The sequence below is a fragment of the Onychostoma macrolepis genome, chromosome 03 (assembly GCF_012432095.1).
Source record: "Onychostoma macrolepis isolate SWU-2019 chromosome 03, ASM1243209v1, whole genome shotgun sequence".
Taxonomy (NCBI): Eukaryota; Metazoa; Chordata; class Actinopteri; order Cypriniformes; family Cyprinidae; genus Onychostoma; species Onychostoma macrolepis.
Genome location: NC_081157.1, coordinates 22111568 through 22134149, shown reverse-complemented (window position 1 = coordinate 22134149; position 22582 = coordinate 22111568). Strand labels below are relative to the sequence as shown.

The window sequence follows — 22582 nt, the reverse complement described above, 5'->3', positions numbered from 1 at the left end:
AACGCCGATTCTTTCAGAAACTACACCTTGTTGCTCAGAGACGCACAACAATTCTGCTGTGGCTTAGGTAATATTTTTGTTGGCAAAACTGAGCAAAAACCAAAAAATATTGTGATTAAAATATAACAAAATATTAACTTATTTACTGAACTGTTGTATAAAATCACATTTGCTCTCGTTTAATTCAGAACAAACAGCTCTATTGCCTATTGCTCTCGCTGCTCGTGTGATCGCTATCATATGATAAATATGAGACAAATACTCATACAGGAGCATTTTTGTCCCAATATCTTGAATTTTAGGGTATAACTGCATTTATGAAGTTGTTGCCCTGCATCATATCTGTCATCAGTCAACTGTATGAAATGTAAGATGACGTACAGGTCTGGGGGCGGGGCCATTGCATTAACTGCGTTAAAATATTTGAATCGCGTTATTTTTTTATAACTAATTAATGAAGTTATTTAAAATATTTACATTATCTGGATGAGCCAAAGTATTATATCCTTTTGTGAATGTTTTCAGTTTTATTTTCACTCGGATGCAACTGCACTGGACCAGGAAGCAGCTTTCAGTTTCGATTCTGTGCGTGTGGGAGGAGATATTACACCAAAGACAAGTCAACATGGATGAACTCGTCTACTTCCTGCTGTTCAAATAATGCTGAAGATACGAAAGTCTCCTTCATGAAATGACTCTTTCAGATCACTCTAGAAACTGACTGACTGAAGCGATAAAATAGAGGAGGATGAAGAAACGAAGCTGTAAGAAGAGACAGCAGACAGGGTCGTCCTGCCATTCTAAGAAGAAGAAACAAGTCAAGAGACAAAACTGCTCCAGTAAGTCCAGAAACTTTTTTTTTTTTTACTAATATAATGACAAAACAGCGATGAATCAAGTAGATGTTCTTCGAAATAACAAGAGATGCACATTTACACTGCCAAATATGTTGAGAAGTTATTTCTTCTTTACCTAACTGATTTTGATTTGACTTGTTTCAGAAACATCTTCAGGTCAAAAAAACACTCAAAACAAATCTCAACTTCCTGTTACATGTGGCTATAAAGAGGGTGTCCTGTATTTGAAGAAATATTATGATAGTAGGTGCAAAAACGTTTCTACATGTTAAAGAATTGAGCGATGTTTATGAAGAGCTACACGTTTTTGAATGTCTCAAAATTGTAATTCTGGAGCATTTAGAACATCCAGATCAAACAAAGTCATTCCAATAGTGGTTGATCATAGATCATTTTTCTGTCTTCAGAGCAGAAGTGCATCTTCAGTGAGGAACAATGGTTCAAGCCCACTGAGTTTGAGAGGTTTGGTATGAAGGAGAGGAACAAAAAGTGGAGAACCAGCATCCTTTGCAGTGGGATTCCACTCCAGAAACTCATAGAGGTGCATAAGACCGGTTTCAATAACAGTTTTAACTAATGCACTAACTCATTTTTTATTTTTTGGTTAATGTGGACTTGGTGATTTGTGAGCCTGATCTGTTAGTAAAGAAACATCTAAGAAACACAAATTAAATAAATAACAGTTACCTGAAATAAAAATGGACACAATGAAGATAATATAAATAACTACAGTCATATACAGTGTAAATACGTTTATGATTCTAACTTCTAAATTCTAACTTTGTTCTTTTTCTGTTCATAGGATGGATTCCTTCCAGCTACAACCTTTAAAAAAGGCAGGGTTCAGGATGCAAAGGTTTGGCTGCTTTTCGATCATTGTAGATCGGATTTCATGGAGGACTTAACCTTTCTAGGCCGAAGCTTTCAAATGTGACATAAGCGTGACCAAGATGTTCAACAAAATTTCGGTTGCACTTTATTTTACAGTATGTGCACTTACATGTACTTACAGTGTAAAGAAAGTACTGGTAACATAAGGTATAGGGTAGGGTCAGCTTTAGGCATAGGTTCAGGGTTAGTACCTACTGTAGTTTTTATCTAGCTATTGTAATTACTATAATAAGTACATAGTATGTACATGAGTAACAGGACTGTGAAAATAAAGTGCTTCCAAAATTTCTCCTTTTGTGTTCTGCAGAAGAAAACAAGTCATGTGGGTTTGAAAAAACAAGGTGAGTAAATGTGACTAATTTTCTTTCTTTTTTGGAGGAACATTCCTTTAAATAAGATCATCACAGTTATTCAGAATAAGAAGGACTTTATATTTTGTTTAGTGAATATTTGTGTATTTGTTGTAGAACCACATGAAAAGATCGAAGACAATCAAGACGACGACGACGACGATGATGATGATGATGACACTATTGACATGAGCGTGTTTGAAGGTCCAGTCCTACCTGTTACCTGTGGTTCTGATTCTGGCATTCTACACAAAAATCGATTTTCCACAGGTGTGTGAATGGGAATGCTTTTATAACAGTTGTTATGAATATTAATATGTTGTCAGTGTTTTACATACACAACTATAAAAATTTTGAAGACAGGTTATCTGTTTCTCACAAGCCAGGCTCATTGGAAATATGTGACTCTGCCTACATTTCTGCAAAACCTGAGATACCTTGCTGAGGTTATATTTCGCTGCACTTTTTTAGATGACACCTCCACAAGAGGCGCTGTCAGGGTATTTGTAGGCAGAGTCCCATATTGCTTTTTCTCTCACATATTGACAATGAATGTAAATGCACTGCTTGACTGCAGTGGTACAATACTTTTGCACTCAGTATTGTCTTTATCTCAGGGCGTTGTAGGAGATGCATAAGAACAGACAGCTTCTGGCTGACGACTGAGGATTTCATCAAATTGAGCAAACCAGATGGAACATGGAAGAAAGACATTGTTTCCCATGGAATGCCTCTTGGGAAGCTTATAACGGTAAAAGAAAACACTAAATAGTAAACAGAATTTTTAAAATTTCAAATTTAAATTGATTCAATTCAGAGAAACAAACAGTGGCTATCAACAAACGAGGTGATCACATTGTGCCATGATGACCCCATGAGGGCCCTTTAACATTGTTTTATATTCATATTAAATCCTACGAAAACCTGGGAGAAGTTTAGAGATTACACATGATTACATCTGATGTTTGCGCCGTATTTATATGGCTACAATCAGTGTTATTTTTATGGGATTCGTAAGTGTTTATGTACTTTAAAGAGACAGCTTACTCAAACATGAAAATCCTGTCATTTACAAACATAAATGAGTTTTTTTCTTCTGTTCTGTTCTGTAGCCATTGACTTCCATATTTTTCTTTTTCATATGCATGAATGAATGTTGTCTGTTGGTATGGCAGGGTCTGATCAAATGATTTTGCAGTATACACAATACGGATGTGTTTTCACTTACTTTCAGAAAAGAGTTTTGGAACCACATGCAGTCAACTGTGATTGTGATTTCTGTCAAGAACCGGATCAGAACCTAGTAAGACAAACATCACTCACAATTACAGTTATGTCAAAGCATCAACAAGACCACCAAAATCATCAGAACTGCTGACATTTGAAATTATTTCTACAATGAGCTTCATAACAGTATAGCTTATTTCTTTATGAACTCTTGTCCCAGCTGAATGATGACGTGTGTTTCGTGTGTAACTCTGAAGGAGAGCTTGTATGTTGTGATGAGTGTCCACGAGCTTTTCATTCACACTGTCACATACCCGCTGTACATGGAGACTCATCTGGGTGAGAGAGAGAGAGAGAAATCATACTGGATTAGACAGACTAAACATGTGACTTTGTGTAACTCTGTGTGTATTGTGTGTACAGAAGCCAGTGGAGCTGCACATTTTGTGTGATGAAGAATGTGGAAAGTTCTAATCAAAGGATCCAACAGGATGTTTCGAGCAGTCCAGTCTCTCAGTACACACTGGTAAAGTTTATGCAATTTTTTTAGCCCATAAAATGGAAGTCAATGGGGTCCAAAACATTTCTTTCATTGTACAGGGAAAACAAAATTTACACTTATAGGTATGTTATATGTTGTTTGTTATAGCACTGCCAATACCTGCTGTTACACCTGCTACGTGAGAGCAAGACTGACCCCTGTGCCAATGTAAATATCATCTGCCTTTGTGTGTCTGACCTGTTTTAGATCATTTAAATATTTAAAGCTCTTATATGTGGTGTACATGCATGTGACATCTGCACTGCTGGTGTCCAGGTTCCAGGATACAGTGAGAACATCTGTGGTCCCATGATGCTGGGCAGAGTGAAAATAAACTTGGAGAATAATGACTACCAAACAGTGCGAGAGTTTATCACAGCTATTGAATATGTTTTCCACCACTGCACCGCCAACAGGGTGAGTTTGGAAATGTAGCTAATCAATTTATATGTTTTTTTTTCTCCATAGACTAAATTCAGTCTTTTTTTTCCATTTCTTTTCCTGTAGGATAATGACTTCAGTAGAATGACCTCTAGGCTTAAGGAACTGTTTGAAATGGTCTTTAAGCCCCTGTAACATCACACCTTAAAAAGAAGTAAAAAAGGGAAAAATATTTAGACATTACAAAGGTGTTCAGTTATAAACAATTACTTACAGTGCATTCAACTCACCACCTTTTGAAAAAATGGGTTTAATTTGAAGTATGTAATTTACATGATTGGTCCAAAACAAACGACTTTTTGTTGTTGCTGCTGTTGTTTGTTTTTTGCATTGAACGTGGTGAGGTGGGGAATATTTATTCGTATTCCTCTTATTAAGGTATAAATAAAATAGAGTTTCAGTTTAGACAATACAATGGTTGTCGTATATAATATAAAAAGAGAAAGTCTCTCTGTGTGTGTGTGTGTGTGTGTGTGTGTGTGTGTTTTCAGGTCATTAAATAGGCTGAAATGACAGTACAAAATAATCATCCAAAGAAATTGATGGTCCTCCTTTACCTGGACCAATCTGCAGCACAACCCATAACCATCAGCAAAAGTATTACTGTATATTCTTTTTGTGAATGTTTCATCTGGTATTTTTATAGTTTTATTTTCAATCAGATCCATACTCCTATCCCTCATCTCTCATTTGATCCTGTCAGAAAATAAATATGGCACTACCCTGGCTAAGTTTTTCTGTGTCAAGAGTGTGTAGGAGGGAGATACCAACCAGACAGCTCAAGGTGGAGGAGTCCCTCCATTTCATGCTATTCAAGTAGTGCAGAAAATTATTTTATAAAATTATTGTGTCTTGCAAATGATTTCTAATGTCAGTCTCCAATTCTCAGAGTTTGTTTCCCTTGTGCCAGTACATAGGGTAGAGTGGGGGGAAATTCACGCCTTAATGACTGTGCCATTTTTGTTCTTTTTTTTTTCTGTGAAACAAAAGTTAAATATGTCCAGATTAGTTATCATCGTTTTAGAGGCAATGACATAGGCCTAAATTATAAACATAGTATGAAAAAGAGTTTTCATGTTATTAGATTTTTAACAAAAATTTAATTTGTACCAAATGGGCGTTTTGCCCCACAGGTGGGGTAAAATGCCCCCCAGTCTGACAAAGCAATTTGTTTTATACATTTACAGCAAAATCAGTTACAGGCAGTTTTAGCTTAAAATTAAAAAGATTGTAATCAGTATTTATGAATTACCCAATTATAATAGCCTATTTTAAAGATATTCTTAGCTGATGTTTCTTTGCTGTTATTTTAAATATAAAGTCCAAATATTTTTATTCAACCACCTGAAGTGATTGTAATTCAGACCTCCTAGTTAGAATACATTTGATGGAAAAACAAAGGATCTCATGAAAATACGTATAAATATTACGCCAAAAAAAAAAAAAAAAAACGAAAACTCGTGGTATTGATATGCAAAAATGGACTTTGGCGTTTATATGCTACGCGCGTTTTTGGCGTGCATATAGGCTAATACACGGTTTTAGCGTACATATGATACGCATCTACACCACGCCCCTAATCCTACCCATCGCGTAACATAGACAAAAGTCCATTTTTGCGTATCAATACCACGAGTTTTCGTTTTTATTTGGCATAGCCTACTGTTTATACGCACTTTCATGAGATCGGGTTGCAGAACAGAATATACAGTAATTAAGCCATGCCCACTTGGAGGCGTTTTACTCCACAGACTAGGTTTGAAAATAAAATTATGTCATTCTGAAAATATAGGCTAATGATATTTTTCTTAAATAACATGTAGGCTAGTCCCTACAGCCCTTATCCTCACATCATATATATATATATATATAGGCCTAACTGTGATATTCTACAATATATATATATATATATAATAATAATTTCTTACTGCTGAAAATTAGATCACTTACCGTGAAATCAGTTTTCTCTCATCAGGTTTATCACCAGTGTGAACATCACTATAGTGAATGCTTCTGCGTCGCTATTGTCAACGCAGTCCATGGCAACAACAACAAAATGCATCTATTCTTGACTTTATGAACAGGATGGAGGCGTTTTCCCCCACTCGAATACACGCTTCGAAACATTTTAAGCACCAAAGTAAACACAAAAGAAAAAGGCCATTAAGCCCAATTTCGCACAGCCCTGACGGTTTTGCCAAGAGCTAGAAAAAATGGTAAACATTAAGTCTTCGTTTCGTTTCGTTACTATAAGTTTCATTTCTGCCTCAGTGTGCTGTGTGAAGCGAGCTGTGATCAGTTTATCCTCCAGACTCTGGAATCATCAGACGGTACGTTTGTGCTGATTTGACTTTAATTGATCATTTTCGAATACCTATATTTTATACCCCGGAGTCCACAATTTATGTAAAGTTTTTTTTTTTTCTTTCTGCGATTTGGTACATTGTGCTTTGTACTTTATATAAGGGTATTTTAAAACATTTTAGAAATTATAAAAGTTTTAAAGCTACCGCATCAGTCACTCACAACCAATGTATTTTAAATACCAAATGCATATAAAAACACACACAAAAAACAAATACTTAGAGGGAAGTCAGCTAAAATGGGCCATCAAATACCATCAAATAAGCTATGCATGAGATCTAATGATATTCTTGTAAATTAGCATGGGTCTCTTAAATATATTTATATATTTTTTAAATGTGAAAAAGTATAAAAGTTTTAAAATTATGAGAGTCAGAGTATCAGCAGGTACCTCCTTGAGCCATGGCACAACATTCAGGTAAAATGGACCAATATAAAAAGAGATCAACACAGGTAATTTCAGCTTAAATCATTTTATTTTTGACAGTAAATTGACACTATTGTCTTTAGTGTGCCATAGCAACACCATAAATGTATTTCATTAAATAGAAAGTTGAATCAATATTTAATTAAACAATGCAATTAAAAATGAACTGATCATGTTGTATAGGTGTGTGTTTCTGTGCATTGGTGTCTTTTGTGTGCATGTATGCGTGTATGCTTGTATTTTTTTTAAAGATTGTTAAGATTTTGTATGGATATATATCTAGGCCTATAAACCTATTTTCACCCTCATTATCTGTCTAAAAGTGTGTGTGTGTGTGTATAGAGCCCATTTTAGCTGAAAATTGTGGCCCATTTTAGCTTAACCAGCTATTTCTACCTAAAATGACCTTTTTTCACAAAAATCTAAGTTTATTTTATAAATTAAACCTTTTTATTTGAAAGAGCATGTCAAAAAATTGTTCATAAACCTTTGCTTTGTTGGTAAGTTTACTTATAATTGCTTTAGTACCCTTATTAGTGATTAATGGAATTTTCTATGTCAGGCTCAATTACCTTACAATTTCTCTGACGAGCTTCATGTAACACTCTGTCCTGCCCGCCTTAAAAACTCAGACCAATAAAAATTATTGTTACATGTCAACAAGTGTTGAAGCAACAATGCAAGATCAGTTATTGTGATTTTCTGTAAAAATTTAAAGAGATATGATGCAACAACCTTATTTGGCCCATTTTACCCGATAGCCCATTTTAGCTGACTTCACCCTAAATAAACAATTGCAGTATGGGAGTATTGAAACAGCGTCTAAATAAGTTAAGACAATTCCAAAGCCACGCCCAGAAGTTTCTAAGATGGATAAAAGTAAAATTTTCTTATTGGCAGGCATTTGTTAAAATGTTTGTTAATAATTTATTATGTTTACGTTTGATATCTGAAACCAGTAGGCTATAGCAGGTCCAACAATGTGCTTTCTCCAGGGCCCTCTATCTCACAGCAAATAGTAGTACAAGTCATCAACACACAGTGAAGGATACAAATGAATTACCCTCAAACATTACCAATGAAAATGAGGGAAGCTCTGGTTGCACTTCTTTTATTTGCCTATGTGGGTGTGGTTAATAGACTGGTGCAATATAATAGACTGAACCAGGAACATGTCCGAATATTTCATTTGGCTGTGTGGCAAAGGTAAGGTGGCAGGTGTATTGTATTTCAGAATATTATGCTATTAACAATGATGTTCACTGTACAGTGGTGATTAAGAGCTATATGCAAATAGCCAGTTTTTAGAAAATGAAGTTAAGCCATAAAAATAGCTTTGGTGAAATTTAAGTAAAAAAAAACTCTTTCTCGAAATTTGATTAGTAGACGAGTGTTGATTGTAAGAGAGTTTTTCGTCTGTAGCTAAGCAGATGACAGAGTTGATCTGGATTTGCAAGCATTCACGTGACTCATAGTAATGCATGCAAATGCACACCCTATTGTGTTTGTATTTGATGTGCTTATCGATTTATAGAGTATGAATCATCTTTTAGTGAGTCAGCTTTTGATTTTGTTTACTTGTATCAGATTTTAAAAATATATTTTTTTTCCTTTGCCTCACTTTTTTTCAGTGAGTCTCTGCTCTCTGATGCAGTTTTAAGCTGGAAAAGGGATCGGTCTGATCTACTGTAGGACATAGGTATCATGGGTAAGCAAACAAATCCATAATCATCATCTTAATGACCAATTTATTGAACACATTGTCTTTGCACATGCAAGCTAAAGTATTATATTTCCGTGTAACAGGTTCTCCCTTCTCAAAGGCTGATAATAAAGACAATACAAAAACTTCTGCACATTGTCAGGAACCAGGACTAAGGAAAAGAAAGAGTAATGAGTCATTCCAAGAGAGTAAGTGCAATTTCTTTTTAACTTACATTTTGTTTTAATGCATATCATGAAGGAGGACCATGAACTCATTTGCACTGACAGATTTCACAAATAGTAAACACAGTTAAACAGGCCATATTTCTAAATCTTGTTTTTTTTTCATGAATTTATTCATTTAGCAGACGCTTTTATCCAAAACGATTTACAATTGAGGAATGCAACAAACGATTCATCATAAAGAGGCAAATAAACTCAGGAAGTGCTCATAATATAAATTTTCAGGCATTGTTCAAGCTAGATAGAGAGAGATTAAGGAAAGAGAATGCAAAGTTGCTGTTTTTTAAAAATTTATTTAGAATGAAGTCAAATGTTGACGAAAGAGATGAATTTTCAGATGTCGCTTGAAAATTGCCAGGGATTCAGCATTCCTGATGGGGGTGGGAAGATCAGTCCACCAGCCAGGAACGGTGAACGAAAATGTTCTGGAAAGTGATTTTGTGCCTCTCTGTGATGGTAACACGAGGCGTCGCTCACTTGTAGATCTCAGGCTTCTGGAGGTGATGTAGATTCTTAAGAGTGAGTGGAAGTAGGAGGGTGCTGAGCCTGTGGCTGTTATACGCAAGCATCAAAATCTTAAACTTGATGCGAGCTGCAACCGGGAGCCAGTGCAGGGAGATAAAGAGAGGTGTGACATAGGCCTTTTTGGGCTCGTTGAAGACCAGACATGCCGCTACAATATAGGGCTGAAATGATTAGTTGACATTATCGACAACGTTGAAAATAAATAAAAAAATTGTCTATAAATATTTTTGTTGTCAAGTTGTGACCTAATGTAAGAGCCTGCAACAATGCGGTTAGACCAGTGTGGCGCTGTAGTGCAAGATTGTAATTCAGACCTCCTTGATGCAATTCAAGAGAAGAAGACACAGTGCTTCAGCGTAGGGATGGGCAATACCATTTGATTTTGTTTTCGATACAATGCTGATACTTTTAAAGGCCAGTATCGTCGATATTGATACCGATACGATACTTCTGAACTGAACTTTTAAATTTGATACCCACTTAACTTTATATTTGAAACACATATAAAGATTTAACATTCAATATGCCTTAATTACAACTTAGGTTATATTTTTGTTTACACATGGTTAAAATATGTTTAATGTAGCGGTAACTAGGGTTGCAAAAATTTGGAAAATTTCCAGTAAATTTCGGAAACTTTCCGGGATTTTTTGGAATCTTCCTGGGATTTTTGGAAAGTTTCCGGAAATTTACCGGAAATTTTCCACCCCTTTGCAACCATGGAAATCTACAAATACTATAGTTGTCACTTTAGTAAAACAGTTTGTTTATTGTGAAATAACTCAAACATACATGTTTTTACTGTCCTCTGGTAAGCATTGTTCTGGGCTGCCATTCCCAAAAACATGCTTTCTTATGAAACGCAGCCCTGTTTGAATGCACTGTAACAAGTGTGCTCTCTGTGATTGATTGGTTCTGCCTTGCAACATTTGCATGTGTTCAGATGAGCAGGAAAATAGTTCTATCCTACACGGTCATTCACTAACACAGGTTATTCGTCCAATTCAATGCATATTGTAAGCATTAATTTTTAAATATAATAAACTTTAGTATCTATATTTTTTATTTGAGTATCGATACTTAAGGATTGATGCGCCCATTCCTACTTCAGAGCAAACACAGCCAAATCTAAAGCTGCTGAGCGGCGTTTGGATGAACACAGGATGTAAATATATGCTGCACGCTTTCCTCTCAATAACAAAATAAACACAACAAAAACTGACAGCGGTGAGAAAGAAGCAGTTAAGAAAGCATCTGATTACAGCGATGTGGATGTTTGCATGAGCTCTGCAGTTCGGTACTCCAGTTAAATCAAGCAGCTTTACAATATTAAAATATGAAAAAACAGAGTCATTGCCACTTTTAGTTAGAATTCCAACTTGATTTTCTGTTATAAAGCAGCTCTCTAGTGTGAAGCTAGCTAATGATAAAATATTTTTATTAGCGGTAAAAAAAAATATTATTTCATTAAAGTGATTGGTTTGCAGACCAAAGCTTGATCTAGCTCAGGACGGTTTTGATTATCATAACCGTATGAGGTATTTTAAGAGTATTTTAAGATTACGTTGTGAATAAAATAGTTTATCCAAAAATAAAATGTCTTGTACCTTTATTTTGTTTTTTTATCCATATGACTTAAAAAGGAATGGCAGATTGTTAGGCAGGATGATGTGTCATTCAGTTACTTTTTCATATAGCTAATTAATGTTTAATGAGAGAGTTTCTCTGTCTGTCATCTCATATTGTGTGCCAAATATATTTATTTGTATATAATCATTGTAATTAAGTAATATGATTTACAAAAGCTGAAGTGATTGCCTTTATTTATTTGTTAGAATATGCATAACTCAATATTTTAACAAATTGCAAAAGGTCAATAATCAAAGTCTACTGATTAATCAGTGAAATAATCGAAGACTAATCAATTAGTCATTCTAATAATCGTAAGATTAATTGGTTATCAAAATAATTGTTTGTTGCAGCCCTACTGCAATAGAATATTTACACTATACATAAATAACAACAGCTGACTAATTCAAGACATTAATGAAAGACTTCCAGAATTCCAGAATAATTTTATGATTACACATGCTGTTCTTTTGGTTTGCCTAAGTGAGCAGCACATGTTGAGCAATTGTAATTGGTTTAATTTCTGTTACAGCAAACATCAAAAAACAAAGAAGTGACTTTGCACCAGACAGTAAGTACAACCGTATGACTAAACATTTGATACCTCCTTTTTCCATCAGAGTAGTAGTCCAATGTATTATGTAGAATTTCTTTGTTAAAAAAATTCTGAAAATAAAGCATAGTATCATTTTCAACAGTAGGTATTATATTATTGATTATAACAGATGTTTAACACACAGAAAACCATTGATTTCTCTACTGTTTTGGCTTTTTATTTTTAGGGAGTCAATTTCAAATGAAACCAGGCAATAGCAAGGTAAATAAAATTGTATCTCACAAATGCACTACATACATAGCAGATTATGAAATTAAAATTATGCATGAAACAAAAAATGAATAAATTGATGATATACAGCTTCCCCTCTCAGTGACAGATTATGTATGATTTTTAACCTTAAAGGGATAGTTCACCCAAAAATGAAAATTTTGTCATTAATTACTCACCTTCATGTCGTTCCAAACCTGTAAGACCTTCATTCATATTCGAAACACTAATTAAGATATTTTTTTATGAAATCCGAGAGCTTTCTGAGTGTTGTGGTACTCTCATGAATGGCAGCGGGTTTGGAACGACATGAAAGTAATTAATGACAGAATTTTCATTTTCGTGTGAACTACTTCTTTAATTTTTATAGCATTGACATGCAACGTTTGTGAACTTCATTGATTAGACTTCATTTCACATAAATTGAATACATTTAAATTGATTTGATTAAATATGAATATGAGATATGAACAGCTCTTTTCTATTTTATCAGGGAAACGACAATGAGCATGTAGTGGTGGGGCTAGACCAATATGAAGACAAGAAAAGCTCCAAGAGGGAAAACATCCATCAACTCGTTGGTAGGCTTAATCTCTTGGGCAAGTACCACAACAAAATAAAGTCACACGCCTTTCTGCAAGTATCTGCACCTTCATTGCACAGGCATGAACCTTGTGAGGAGAGTAACTTGGTTCAAACTTACATACAAAGACTCCTGATGACAGATTACAGAGCAAGATACATCCCAGTAAAAGAAAAACCCAGCGAGGTGTTCAACACACAAAGAACCATGGTGTTAGATACAGGAAAGACCAATGCTTTTGAGAAAATTTTCAAGAGGTCTGCACCTGAGCAAACAAACGAACAGAGTAGAAGACAGCCCATTCACCCAATGGACATTCAGATGATAGTGTACCTCTATGCAGATAATTTCCTTCGTCAGCTCATGGTAACAAAACTCTCACAGTGTCAATATGCTCTTCCTCTGCTTGTGCCCAATCCATTCACCCAAGAGATTGAATTTCCCATGTGGACCTTCCGACAAATCAAGAAAAGCTGGAAGTCACACAAAAGAAACATCAGCAAAAACCAGGCAATCCACCACGCTGAGACACCTATGATTGCATTTTTTAGGTTTTCAGAAGTTTCTGCATCCAAATCTGAATTAATGAACAACCTGATCAATGAACGACATACCACATTCTTTCACAGACACTGTTGTGGAAGCACCAAATCCCACCTGCTGATGGATGGAGTGGTTGAGATCGCCTGGTACTGTCCATCAGGAGATAAAAACGATAAATTCACAGACTGTGTTGCATTCTGTAATCTTCATGGTGATGCTCAAGCTAATGAGACACAGCTAAACATTCTGACTGAAGAGTCCTCTATAAATGTAGTGCTTTTGCCAAATCTTGATAAGAATGACAAAAGTATGGCGATGGTGGAAAAGCTCTACAACAGCACAAAGCCTCTCATTTGCCTTCTGACTGAAGATGACTCAGGTGTTTCCAAGCTGCAGGAAGGCAAATATACAATTGGTCTGAAACAAAGAAATAAATCAGATGTGTCAGAGGATGTTATAAGCACCATCAAAGTGTGTCTCTCAAAACCAATGTCAGTTTTTAAACTTATGAATATGGGCAAACACACAGGAATCAAAGTAGACGAGAATGATGATGACTGTGTGAGGGGAAAGGAGACAGCAGAGTGGATGATAAGACTACTGGAGGGAAAGGAACTGTCCAAAATCAAAGAAACATTTCTGCCTTGTCAGGGAAAACTGTGGCACGACTGGTGTCTGAAGAACAAAGAATTATATCGACCTCAAGGGGATAACATTGAAATGTACAATAGCCAAAAACAAACAGAAATGCACAAAATCCGTGAGCAGCAGAAAGCATCTGGCGTCAGTAATTTTATGAAGTTGTTTACTGAAAAAATTTATTCCAGAAATGTTAACGAGAAGATGTATTTCCTTAAATGGCTTGGGATCCTTCTGGATGAGTACACTTCAGAAGACCTCTCCATGCTTCATCATAAATATGATGAAAAATGGTCAAAAGTGCTGGATTTGAAAAAGAAGCACGATAAATCTAAACATCTCACAGCAGAACAATCACAACTAGAGATGCTTTCTGAGAAACTGAATGCTGCAACATTTGGCTTGGAGCATATACTTCGTGAAATTGGGCAGATATATGAATCAGATGTATCTGTTAAGAAGAATACAGGATCTGAATGTAGACTAGATGTCAGGTCTCTACCACGGATTGTTGCAGAGCTCATGATCTCCGGATACCCACTGGAGCTGATGGACGGTGATGCAGCTCATGTGCCTCAAATTTGGGTTCACGCAGTTTTAGATGAACTTATCAAAATCCTGGGAGACCAGAGAGTCTTTGTGTTGTCTGTTTTAGGGATTCAGAGCACTGGAAAATCCACCATGCTGAATGCCATGTTTGGATTGCAGTTTGCAGTCAGCGCCGGTAGATGCACCAGAGGAGCCTTCATGCAGCTGGTCAAGGTGTCTGAAGAACTAAGAAAACAGTTAAACTTTGACTACATTCTTGTCGTAGATACTGAGGGTCTTCGTGCTCTAGAGTTGGCTGGCAGGTCAACAAGAAATCATGATAATGAAATGGCAACGTTTGTTGTTGGTCTTGGAAATATGACTCTAATCAATATCTTTGGTGAGAATCCAGCTGAGATGCAGGACATCCTTCAGATTGTTGTTCAAGCCTTCCTGAGGATGAAGAAGGTACGACTGAACCCCAGCTGCATGTTTGTGCATCAGAACGTTGGAGACATCACAGCGAGCGAGAAGAACATGGTAGGGAAAAGGCGCTTACAGGAGAAACTAGATGAAATGACTCAACTAGCGGCTAAAGAAGAAGTCTGTGACGCAAAATATTTCAGTGACGTCATTAAATTTGATATAAAGACTGATGTGAGGTATTTTGCCCAGCTCTGGGAAGGCAGCCCCCCCATGGCACCACCCAATCCACGTTACAGTGAAAATGTCCAGGAGCTTAAGAGCACTATTCTGTCTCATGCCTCAAAAAGTATGGGTGTCACACTGGCACAATTCAAAGATCGTATTGGAGATCTCTGGAATGCTCTTCTGAATGAAAACTTTGTTTTCAGCTTCAAAAATACTTTGGAAATTGTAACATACAGGAAATTGGAGGAGGAGTACGCAAAGTGGACCTGGAGTCTCAGAAGTGCCATGTTGGAGATTGAAGACAAACTACGCAACAGAATCAACAACAGGCAACTGCATAAAATTGAGAGTAGAGAACTGGAAGAGGAGATGGCAAAGACCCTTGAAGAGGTGAAAAGCTCCATGAAACATTACTTTGAGGAACACAAGGAAAAGGAGATGCTGATTCAATGGAAATTGAAATTTGAAGAGAAAATCAAGCACCTTCATGGGGAGCTTGTAAGAGATGCAAAAACAAAATCAGAAAACATCATCTCACAAAGGGAAGCTCTCACCAAACTGGTTGAAGAAAAAACTCTGCGTGAAAGAAGACTCTTAGAGAAGAGCAAAGAGCTTGCATTCAGTCTTAAGCACAAGGCTCTTGATGAGAATGAGTTGAGAAGACTATTTGATTCAGTTTGGGAAAAGTGGGTCTCTGAGCTGACAGCAGATGTTCCACCTTTTAAAGAAATCAATATAGCACATGACATAATTACAATCCTAAATGAAATGCACGAAGAAGCACTTGTGCGTGACAGATTAAATAAGTTTGAAAACATTGTTCATGTGTCTGATTTCACCATATATGTAAATCACATCAAAAAAGCAAACAGAAATTCCATTAACACTCCCCTGTTACCACCAGAAGAACAAGAGTCAATAAAACAACTGATGCACAAAGTCTTTCGTCAAACTGAGAACCGGATTAAGTCGAAATCATTTGCAAAGATTGGTTATAATTCAAGTTATATACAAGCAATCACACAACTTGTAAAAGATACCGTTGGAGGACACAAGTGCATGCACACAAAATATGAGTTCAAAAAAGAGTTCATTGTTGATTTGACACATTATGTGTGCCAACAGGCAGGTATGAGGTTTGCAGAACTTCATCAGGTCTTCAGAGAGGCTAATGATCCACGGATTTATTTAGAGAAGAAGAAACCAGAATACTACAGCGTCTTCCAGGGATTCTGCAAAGGTGCAACATCTGCTGCAGTGTTTGGAGCCCTGATTTGTAGTGAGCTGAAAAAACCCATTCTCCAAAGTGTCTACAACAAGACTGCAAATGATCTAGCAGGAGAGATGCGGACAAATATTCCAGCTCTCAGTGGCAACAGGTCAAACCTGGAGAAACACATTCTGAAAGCACTAGCAGAGGAGGAGGACTTTTATGAATTCATTAAGTACATTCATCATCCCAGGGACCACTTTGTAGATTTCATCCAACGTGAAGTGAAAGCATATATAACAAAGGGTAACTCCTCAACTCTTGTAATGATTAAAGGGAACATCAGACACAAGGAGCAATGTGTCCTCACGGCTGCTGAAACAGCAACAGCTGAAGTCTTGAGTAAAGGTGGAGATGCAAATATGTGGCTGGAGATCTTCTCAGACTGTCTGAAAGATGAGATTGAATACAATAAAGAACATCTCACTGGTAACTGCTGTCAGGACATCACTGACTTTGAACTTCTGGAAGAGGTTGTGAAAAGAGAACTTCGTCCCATAATAGCAGAGTTGAACAGACACTTAACAAAACCCTCTGATATTGAAATGAAAATGTTCAGGGAACCACCATATGAGATTTTGATTGAACATTTCTGCCAATGCTGCTGGGACCAGTGTCCCTTCTGTAATGCCATATGTGTTAACACAATGGAGGACCATCCTGGAGATCATATTGCTCCCTTCCATCGTAACTGTGGGATGAGTGGAATGATTTACAGAGGTACAACTAATCTTTGCTTGGGCTTCTGCACATCTTCAGTGGCAAGTGATACAAAATTTTTTTACCCAGATCGCACATCAGATGAGAAATTTTTATGGAAAGAGTACAGAACAGCAGGTCCAGAGTTTGAGAACTGGTCCATTACGCCTGATCTCTCAGAACTGCCATACTGGAAGTGGTTTGTGTGTCGATTCCAGGCTGACTTGGAAAAGTATTATAACAAAACTTTCAGTGGTTGTGGTATGATTCCAAATGAATGGAGATCTTACACAAAAGAGCAAGCTATAGAGAGTTTGGAGAAATACCTGTAAGTTTAATACCTTAAATTTAAAATAAACTCAAACCAAAGTGCCCTGTAGGGCCGGAGTTTATTGCCAATATGTTTTGTTGTTTTCACCAATTTATGAAGGCCTTTTATTATTATTTTATGAAATTATGCCAAATTTGTAATTGTTTTATAGACATTATCATGTGTACCATTATTTTCCTCGAATATTCAGATGTTTTTACTGTTTTCTAATCTTTCTTTCTTTCTTTTCAATTAAATATTTTGAAAAAAGGTTATGTCAACTTTTTAGCTGTGGTTTTTACTAACATTGTTACCTTTACCATCACATTAGTATTCACAGTATATGAAATTATAATGTACTGTTTACTTCAATAACTATAATAAAGATATTTTTCTTGAGCTTTTTCTTATTGTAAATGTTATTTCTTAGAGTAAATTATCTACAGGACAAATATAATTTTAGGTTTACCTTGAATTTAATTTTGTTTTCACACAATGGTTTTCTTTGCTTTAATAACTGCTGACTGACTCCTGGCTGACTGTACATCCTCTGATTGAAATTATTTTATCTTACTTGTAGATTAGATTATGTTAAAGCTTCTGATTGGAAAAATAGTCTATTTTAAAGTCTGAAGTCCTCCGAGACCATTTTTATTGTTTTACTGCCATTAACAGAGGACAGCATTAAAATCAGTAACAGAATTACAGCAAACTGATTACAGTAGTATTCATATTTTCATAGCATTAGAGGTGAATGACAATTTAATTGTTTTATAATTAAGAAATTTCCATAAGAGTATCATGGGAACATAGTGGTATTTTGTTTATTAAACTTCTGTGGTAAGTTAAATGTTTACATTTTATATACAGTAGGTTATTCGGTGATAAGAATATTTATTACCTATGTACACAGTTAATGAGGTACTTAATTAAAACAGCACAACAACAATAAACAGCCACAAAGTAAAACTTGAACAGTGCAAAATGCATAGATCGTCACCTACTAAGGGGATATTTCATCTCCATCATTCATGAGAAAGATCCTGAACAGCTCATAAAATGGTTTGATTAAAGAATGATCTGTGATCTTGTTACAGATGAGGGGGCTCTGGTAAGACTTGCTGTCAGAGTTTTGCGTCTTGATGGATTCTCAGCTAGTCTCCGTGCATCTTCCTCTTCCTCTCTCCAGAGCTCTCGCTTTTTCCTCTCTAACTCCTCCTTATCTTCATAATTCTCCTCCAGCTCTCTCTCCTTTCGTGCAATCTCTTCATGTCTCTCCTCCAGAATCTTCTCTTGTTTTTCACGTATCTTTCTCTCTGAGTTCGGGTAAAACGATGTCATGTAGCAGCTTCTGCCATTGATGGCCACCAAGGTATCGATCTTCTCCAGAAGTTTGGTCACTTGCTCAAAGTTTCCCGTGTTTTTGTTATTGAAGAATACAAATCCACCACTGCATGTGCGGATGAAGTCTCTGAGGTCTTTGTCTGAGCTGGCAATCACATCATTTGGCATTTTCCCCTCTAGTCGATCTCCGTGTGTGAACAGAACGACAGTGTAATTCCAAACGTTCTTCCCGAACATGTTCTGGATTAATTTATGCATGTTCTTGTCCTCATTGGTTAAGTTTCCCACTTGCTGAACCAGCAGAAACACGTGTGGTCCTGGTTTATAGAGCGAGACAGATTTCATGATCTCCTTGATGACCTCTTTCTCCATTCGATTGATCTTATTCAGTCCCGGCGTGTCGATTATAGCCACAGGTCGCCCGTTGATGTTTCCAGATGCTCTTTCACAGAACTGTGTGACTCTGCTCAGCTGCATGTCTGTGTTGAAGACGTTCCATCTGAGGATAGTGTTTCCAGATGAGCTTTTTCCAGACCCTCTAGCACCCAATAACATGATGCGCAATTCCTCTGCCTCATCTTCAGCTGGAAAAAGATCATGTCATGCAGGTTGAAACGATATGACTATTCCTTTAAATGGGAAGTTCACCAAAAACAAAAAACGAACACAAAATTCTGCCATCATTTACTCAACCTCATGTTATTCCAAACCTGTATGTCTGTGGAACACAACGATATTTTGAAGAATGTTGGTAACCAAACAGTTTGGTTTTCCTTTTCTTAGTTCCATAGTATTTTTTCATAGCATAGTTTTCCATGCTATGGAAGTCAGTGGCATCCAATACTGTTTTGTGTGTGTGTGTGTGTGTGCGTGTGTGTGTGTGTGTTCCACAAAGTAATGAAAGTCATATAGGTTTCAAACTACATGAGGTTATATCATTATAATGAGGATACGATTGAAGTGATTGACAGTTATACCAACTTCCCACCACTAGAGGTCACCTTCTCCAGAATACTGACTGAAATCCTCATTGTTCACACTTGTGTAGTTCACATTGTTTCTTACTGATTTCATTCCTTGTCAAACACTGTCTCTGCACCCAAATATATGTACTTGTTTTAAATAACTCAAGTAAAACATTAAATCTGAAGGTCAAAGAACATAAAAGTTAAATGACTGGCAACTGCATAACTTACTGGTTGAGAATAAGCACTTAATCAAATTCATTATAAGAGAACTTTAATTTTGTTGTAAACCTAAATGAGAAGATTCACTGTCTACTTCCTACATAGACAGCTGCCTTGTAGGGGAGCATCCTAACCTAAATTCAGCAGTGATGTTAGCATGTTGCTAAACTAATGACTTAATATATTGTACACAAAAATACACTCAAATATTGGGTGAAATAGTTAACTCCAAAAGACATTCCAAAAGCTTATTAATTACTTCAGAGTTCATTGTATGGCATTCTTCGATCTTTGGGGTTTGCCCCAAAAGTGTTTTGTTGTGTCAGGAATGTTCTTGCGCCTAAAATGCTATCAAACAGTTTGGAAAAGCACATATGACTTTGCAAAACCTTGTTAGTATCAGTTCTGAGCATTCTTGGTATTCTGATCTGATGAGGTGGTTCTTCTTTATCTTGTTTCTGTTCTCTTGGCATTTTGTGTTTTGTTTACAGCTCAGATTGGAGTGATTTCATGTTGTCTGCTTCTAGACTCAAACAACTCAAGCACTAACAGACAATAGACCAGCTGAACCTGCTTAGTACATTGATTTATTTATATTTAGTGCCAGTTGTAATTCAATTCAATGCAATTCAAAAAACTTTATTTGTCCCCGAGGGGCAATTCAAAAGCATATTGAGCAGCACTTCAAAAAACAAAAACTTAATTAAAAAGTTAATTACACACTTACCATTCAAGGAGGGTGATTTTGAATTTGCTTTTAAGTCTTGAATATCTAAATCAGATAAAGCCAGATAATTATTGAATGATAATAACTTACTACTACTAATAAAAATAATGAATTAATATAAATCTCACAATTTATTTGGCTTACCATGCAAAGTTGATGATTTTGAGTTTGTTCTTACATTTTCATATAGTTCATCAATTTCAGCTATGGAGTAAATTAATATTAATATTCATTATTAGTGAAAATTAATGTCTTTTTATAAAATACTTTTTTGGATGATTTGATTTGAATTCATTGATTCAGACATGATATTTGAATAAGTAACTCACAACCCAGTGACGAGTCCAGTTCAAACGTTTCTTTCTCTATTTCAGCCTTCAGACTGTCCCACAGCTTCTCTTCTGAAGTCATTGCTCTGTTTTATAAAAACAAATTACTAAATGAATGAAATATTTGACCTCAGTATTTGAGACTCAACTCCATTCTTTAATATCTAAAGATGTATAAATGAAAATACTCACAGTGGTCAGAGCTGATGTTTATGATTCTGGATCCACAGACAGAGTGTAGAGTTCCTTCACTACTGTGAATGACTGAGAATCCTGTTTTACTAGTGTCTTAAAGGGTTGCACAAGAGAAGTCTTCTAACAGGCATTTAGATGATAAGAAAAGAACTAAACATCTTTCAGATACACAAACAATTTCAGTAGTTTCAAGCATGAGGACATAGCTACTATTGAGTTAAAGGGTTGGTAAGGTAAGGTTGCTCATAGTTCTTTACTATTTCATCCAGTCAGACACTTCCACTGTTACACTGTAAAAAGTGATAAGTTGACTTAACTTAAAAAAATTGAGGAAACCTGTTGCCTTAAAATTTTTAAGTAAATGATAATTAAAAAAATAAGTTAAGTGAATTGTCAAAGTTTGGCAACAGGTTTCCTAAATTTTTTTAAGTTAAGGCAACTTATCACTTTTTACACATTTCTCGGGTATGCTGAGCAAGCGTGAGTGGCATGAGCTTTATATATATATATATAGACAGAGAGAAAAATTACATAATTTTCAGTTGAATTAAAAAATATATCTTTGCGACTATGAATATTGTTCAAAATGGTTTCCTGCTTATTGAAATAGTTATAGAGTAAAATTATGAAGTTTTTAAATATTCACATAACAAGTTGAATGCCAAACAGTCCTATTTGGAGGTTTTTATATGACTGTGTTATGTTTTTCATCACGTGGTGAGTCAGGATGTGATGCGTGACTAGTTTTCAGGAAGTGCATACTGAGATAACACCTGTGAGCTCACAAGTCAAGAACAAACAAACAAAAACATCAAAGAGTGTTATCTCTGATTTCCATCTGTTGCTATTTTCAAAATGTGTTTCAATTCAGAGCTGCATGTATATAATATTTAATAATGTTAACCAAACATAAATATCCCTATAAGCACAGCCCTAAAAATTATAAAATAATAATGAATTAATTTTTAGTGTGTGACTCACAAATATACGTGTATATATACACACATATACAGTATATCCAAATGCACACACACTATATATATATATATATATATATATATAGGAGTCACACTTTGTTTCCTCTCAACATTGCCATTAAGTGAATAGAATGTAAGACTGCGAGTTACTTTGGATGAATTAGAGATTGGTAAAATGATCACTCATTAAAACTGTTTGACAAACTGCTATGCTTCTTTCAGCACATCTGTGTCTTTTTCATGACCCTCTGAATACAGTATATCACAGTAGATACTTTACATGCACTTCAGTATATTCCTATTGACCAGTGGAGGGCAGTGGTGACACAGGAAATAAGCATGTAGTCAAACCACTGTTACTCTAGCACTCTGGTATGTAATCATTCTCCTCAAGAGGTTCAAAAGAAAGAGAGAATGTCAGACAGAAGGAAATAAGCCATCTATCTGAAACACAAGAGGGAGGAGAAAGACACCATAGTTGTTTTATGGTTATTGGAATCTGGCCAGCTCAAGGATTTGAGTTTCTGTTTCTTAATGAAACCGTTTAATGTATGTTTAAGCAAAATTCCTTGTCC

The 22582-nt window shown here is 35.9% G+C and overlaps 3 protein-coding genes across 5 annotated transcripts; 2 read left to right on the top strand and 1 right to left on the bottom strand.

Moving 5' to 3' along the window:
• The first annotated feature begins 482 nt into the window (after positions 1–482).
• sp100.4 (SP110 nuclear antigen, tandem duplicate 4) lies at positions 483–5046 on the top strand. Of its 3 annotated transcripts, none has more exons than XM_058771032.1 (13): positions 483–839; positions 1002–1100; positions 1265–1398; positions 1660–1713; positions 2056–2089; positions 2216–2368; positions 2716–2849; positions 3333–3401; positions 3546–3664; positions 3752–3851; positions 3975–4034; positions 4143–4283; positions 4374–5046. In XM_058771032.1, exons 1-13 carry the CDS (start codon positions 749–751, stop codon positions 4440–4442), a joined length of 1257 nt encoding a protein of 418 aa, XP_058627015.1. In that variant the 5' UTR covers positions 483–748; the 3' UTR covers positions 4443–5046. The 3 variants fall into 3 exon arrangements, with proteins under 3 accessions (XP_058627015.1, XP_058627016.1, XP_058627014.1); XM_058771033.1 differs by having other exon boundaries at positions 3749–3851; positions 4799–5046; XM_058771031.1 differs by having other exon boundaries at positions 490–839; positions 3749–3851; positions 4374–5044.
• Positions 5047–6542: 1496 nt separating this feature from the next.
• Positions 6543–17597, top strand: zmp:0000000912 (interferon-induced very large GTPase 1). Its single transcript, XM_058771014.1, has 6 exons — positions 6543–6637; positions 8730–8806; positions 8905–9009; positions 11732–11770; positions 11982–12016; positions 12519–17597. The coding sequence occupies exons 2-6, from the start codon at positions 8803–8805 to the stop codon at positions 17268–17270; spliced, it is 4935 nt and encodes a 1644-aa protein (XP_058626997.1). The 5' UTR covers positions 6543–6637; positions 8730–8802; the 3' UTR covers positions 17271–17597.
• A 162-nt stretch (positions 17598–17759) lies between these two features.
• On the bottom strand, positions 17760–21451 carry zmp:0000001062 (GTPase IMAP family member 7). Its single transcript, XM_058771039.1, has 5 exons — positions 21028–21451; positions 20836–20921; positions 20651–20710; positions 20507–20551; positions 17760–19176 (listed from the first exon to the last, which is right to left on the bottom strand). Exons 2-5 carry the CDS (start codon positions 20915–20917, stop codon positions 18317–18319), a joined length of 1047 nt encoding a protein of 348 aa, XP_058627022.1. The 5' UTR covers positions 20918–20921; positions 21028–21451; the 3' UTR covers positions 17760–18316.
• Between the last annotated feature and the right edge of the window lie 1131 nt (positions 21452–22582).

Excerpts from the sequence above, each read along its gene's own strand:
- sp100.4 (XM_058771031.1), top strand. The coding sequence starts at position 749 with ATGAAGAAACGAAGCTGTAAGAAGAGACAGCAGACAGGGTCGTCCTGC. Across the intron at positions 2,369-2,715 it reads CAAAAATCGATTTTCCACAG|GGCGTTGTAGGAGATGCATA; the intron begins GTGTGTGAATGG and ends TCTTTATCTCAG. Across the intron at positions 4,284-4,373 it reads ACCACTGCACCGCCAACAGG|GATAATGACTTCAGTAGAAT; the intron begins GTGAGTTTGGAA and ends CTTTTCCTGTAG.
- zmp:0000000912 (XM_058771014.1), top strand. Across the intron at positions 11,771-11,981 it reads AAGTGACTTTGCACCAGACA|GGAGTCAATTTCAAATGAAA; the intron begins GTAAGTACAACC and ends TTTTATTTTTAG. Across the intron at positions 12,017-12,518 it reads TGAAACCAGGCAATAGCAAG|GGAAACGACAATGAGCATGT; the intron begins GTAAATAAAATT and ends CTATTTTATCAG.
- zmp:0000001062 (XM_058771039.1), bottom strand. The coding sequence starts at position 20,917 with ATGACTTCAGAAGAGAAGCTGTGGGACAGTCTGAAGGCTGAAATAGAG. Across the intron at positions 20,711-20,835 it reads ACTGGACTCGTCACTGGGTT|CTGAAATTGATGAACTATAT; the intron begins GTGAGTTACTTA and ends TTTACTCCATAG. Across the intron at positions 20,552-20,650 it reads AAAATCATCAACTTTGCATG|ATATTCAAGACTTAAAAGCA; the intron begins GTAAGCCAAATA and ends TATCTGATTTAG.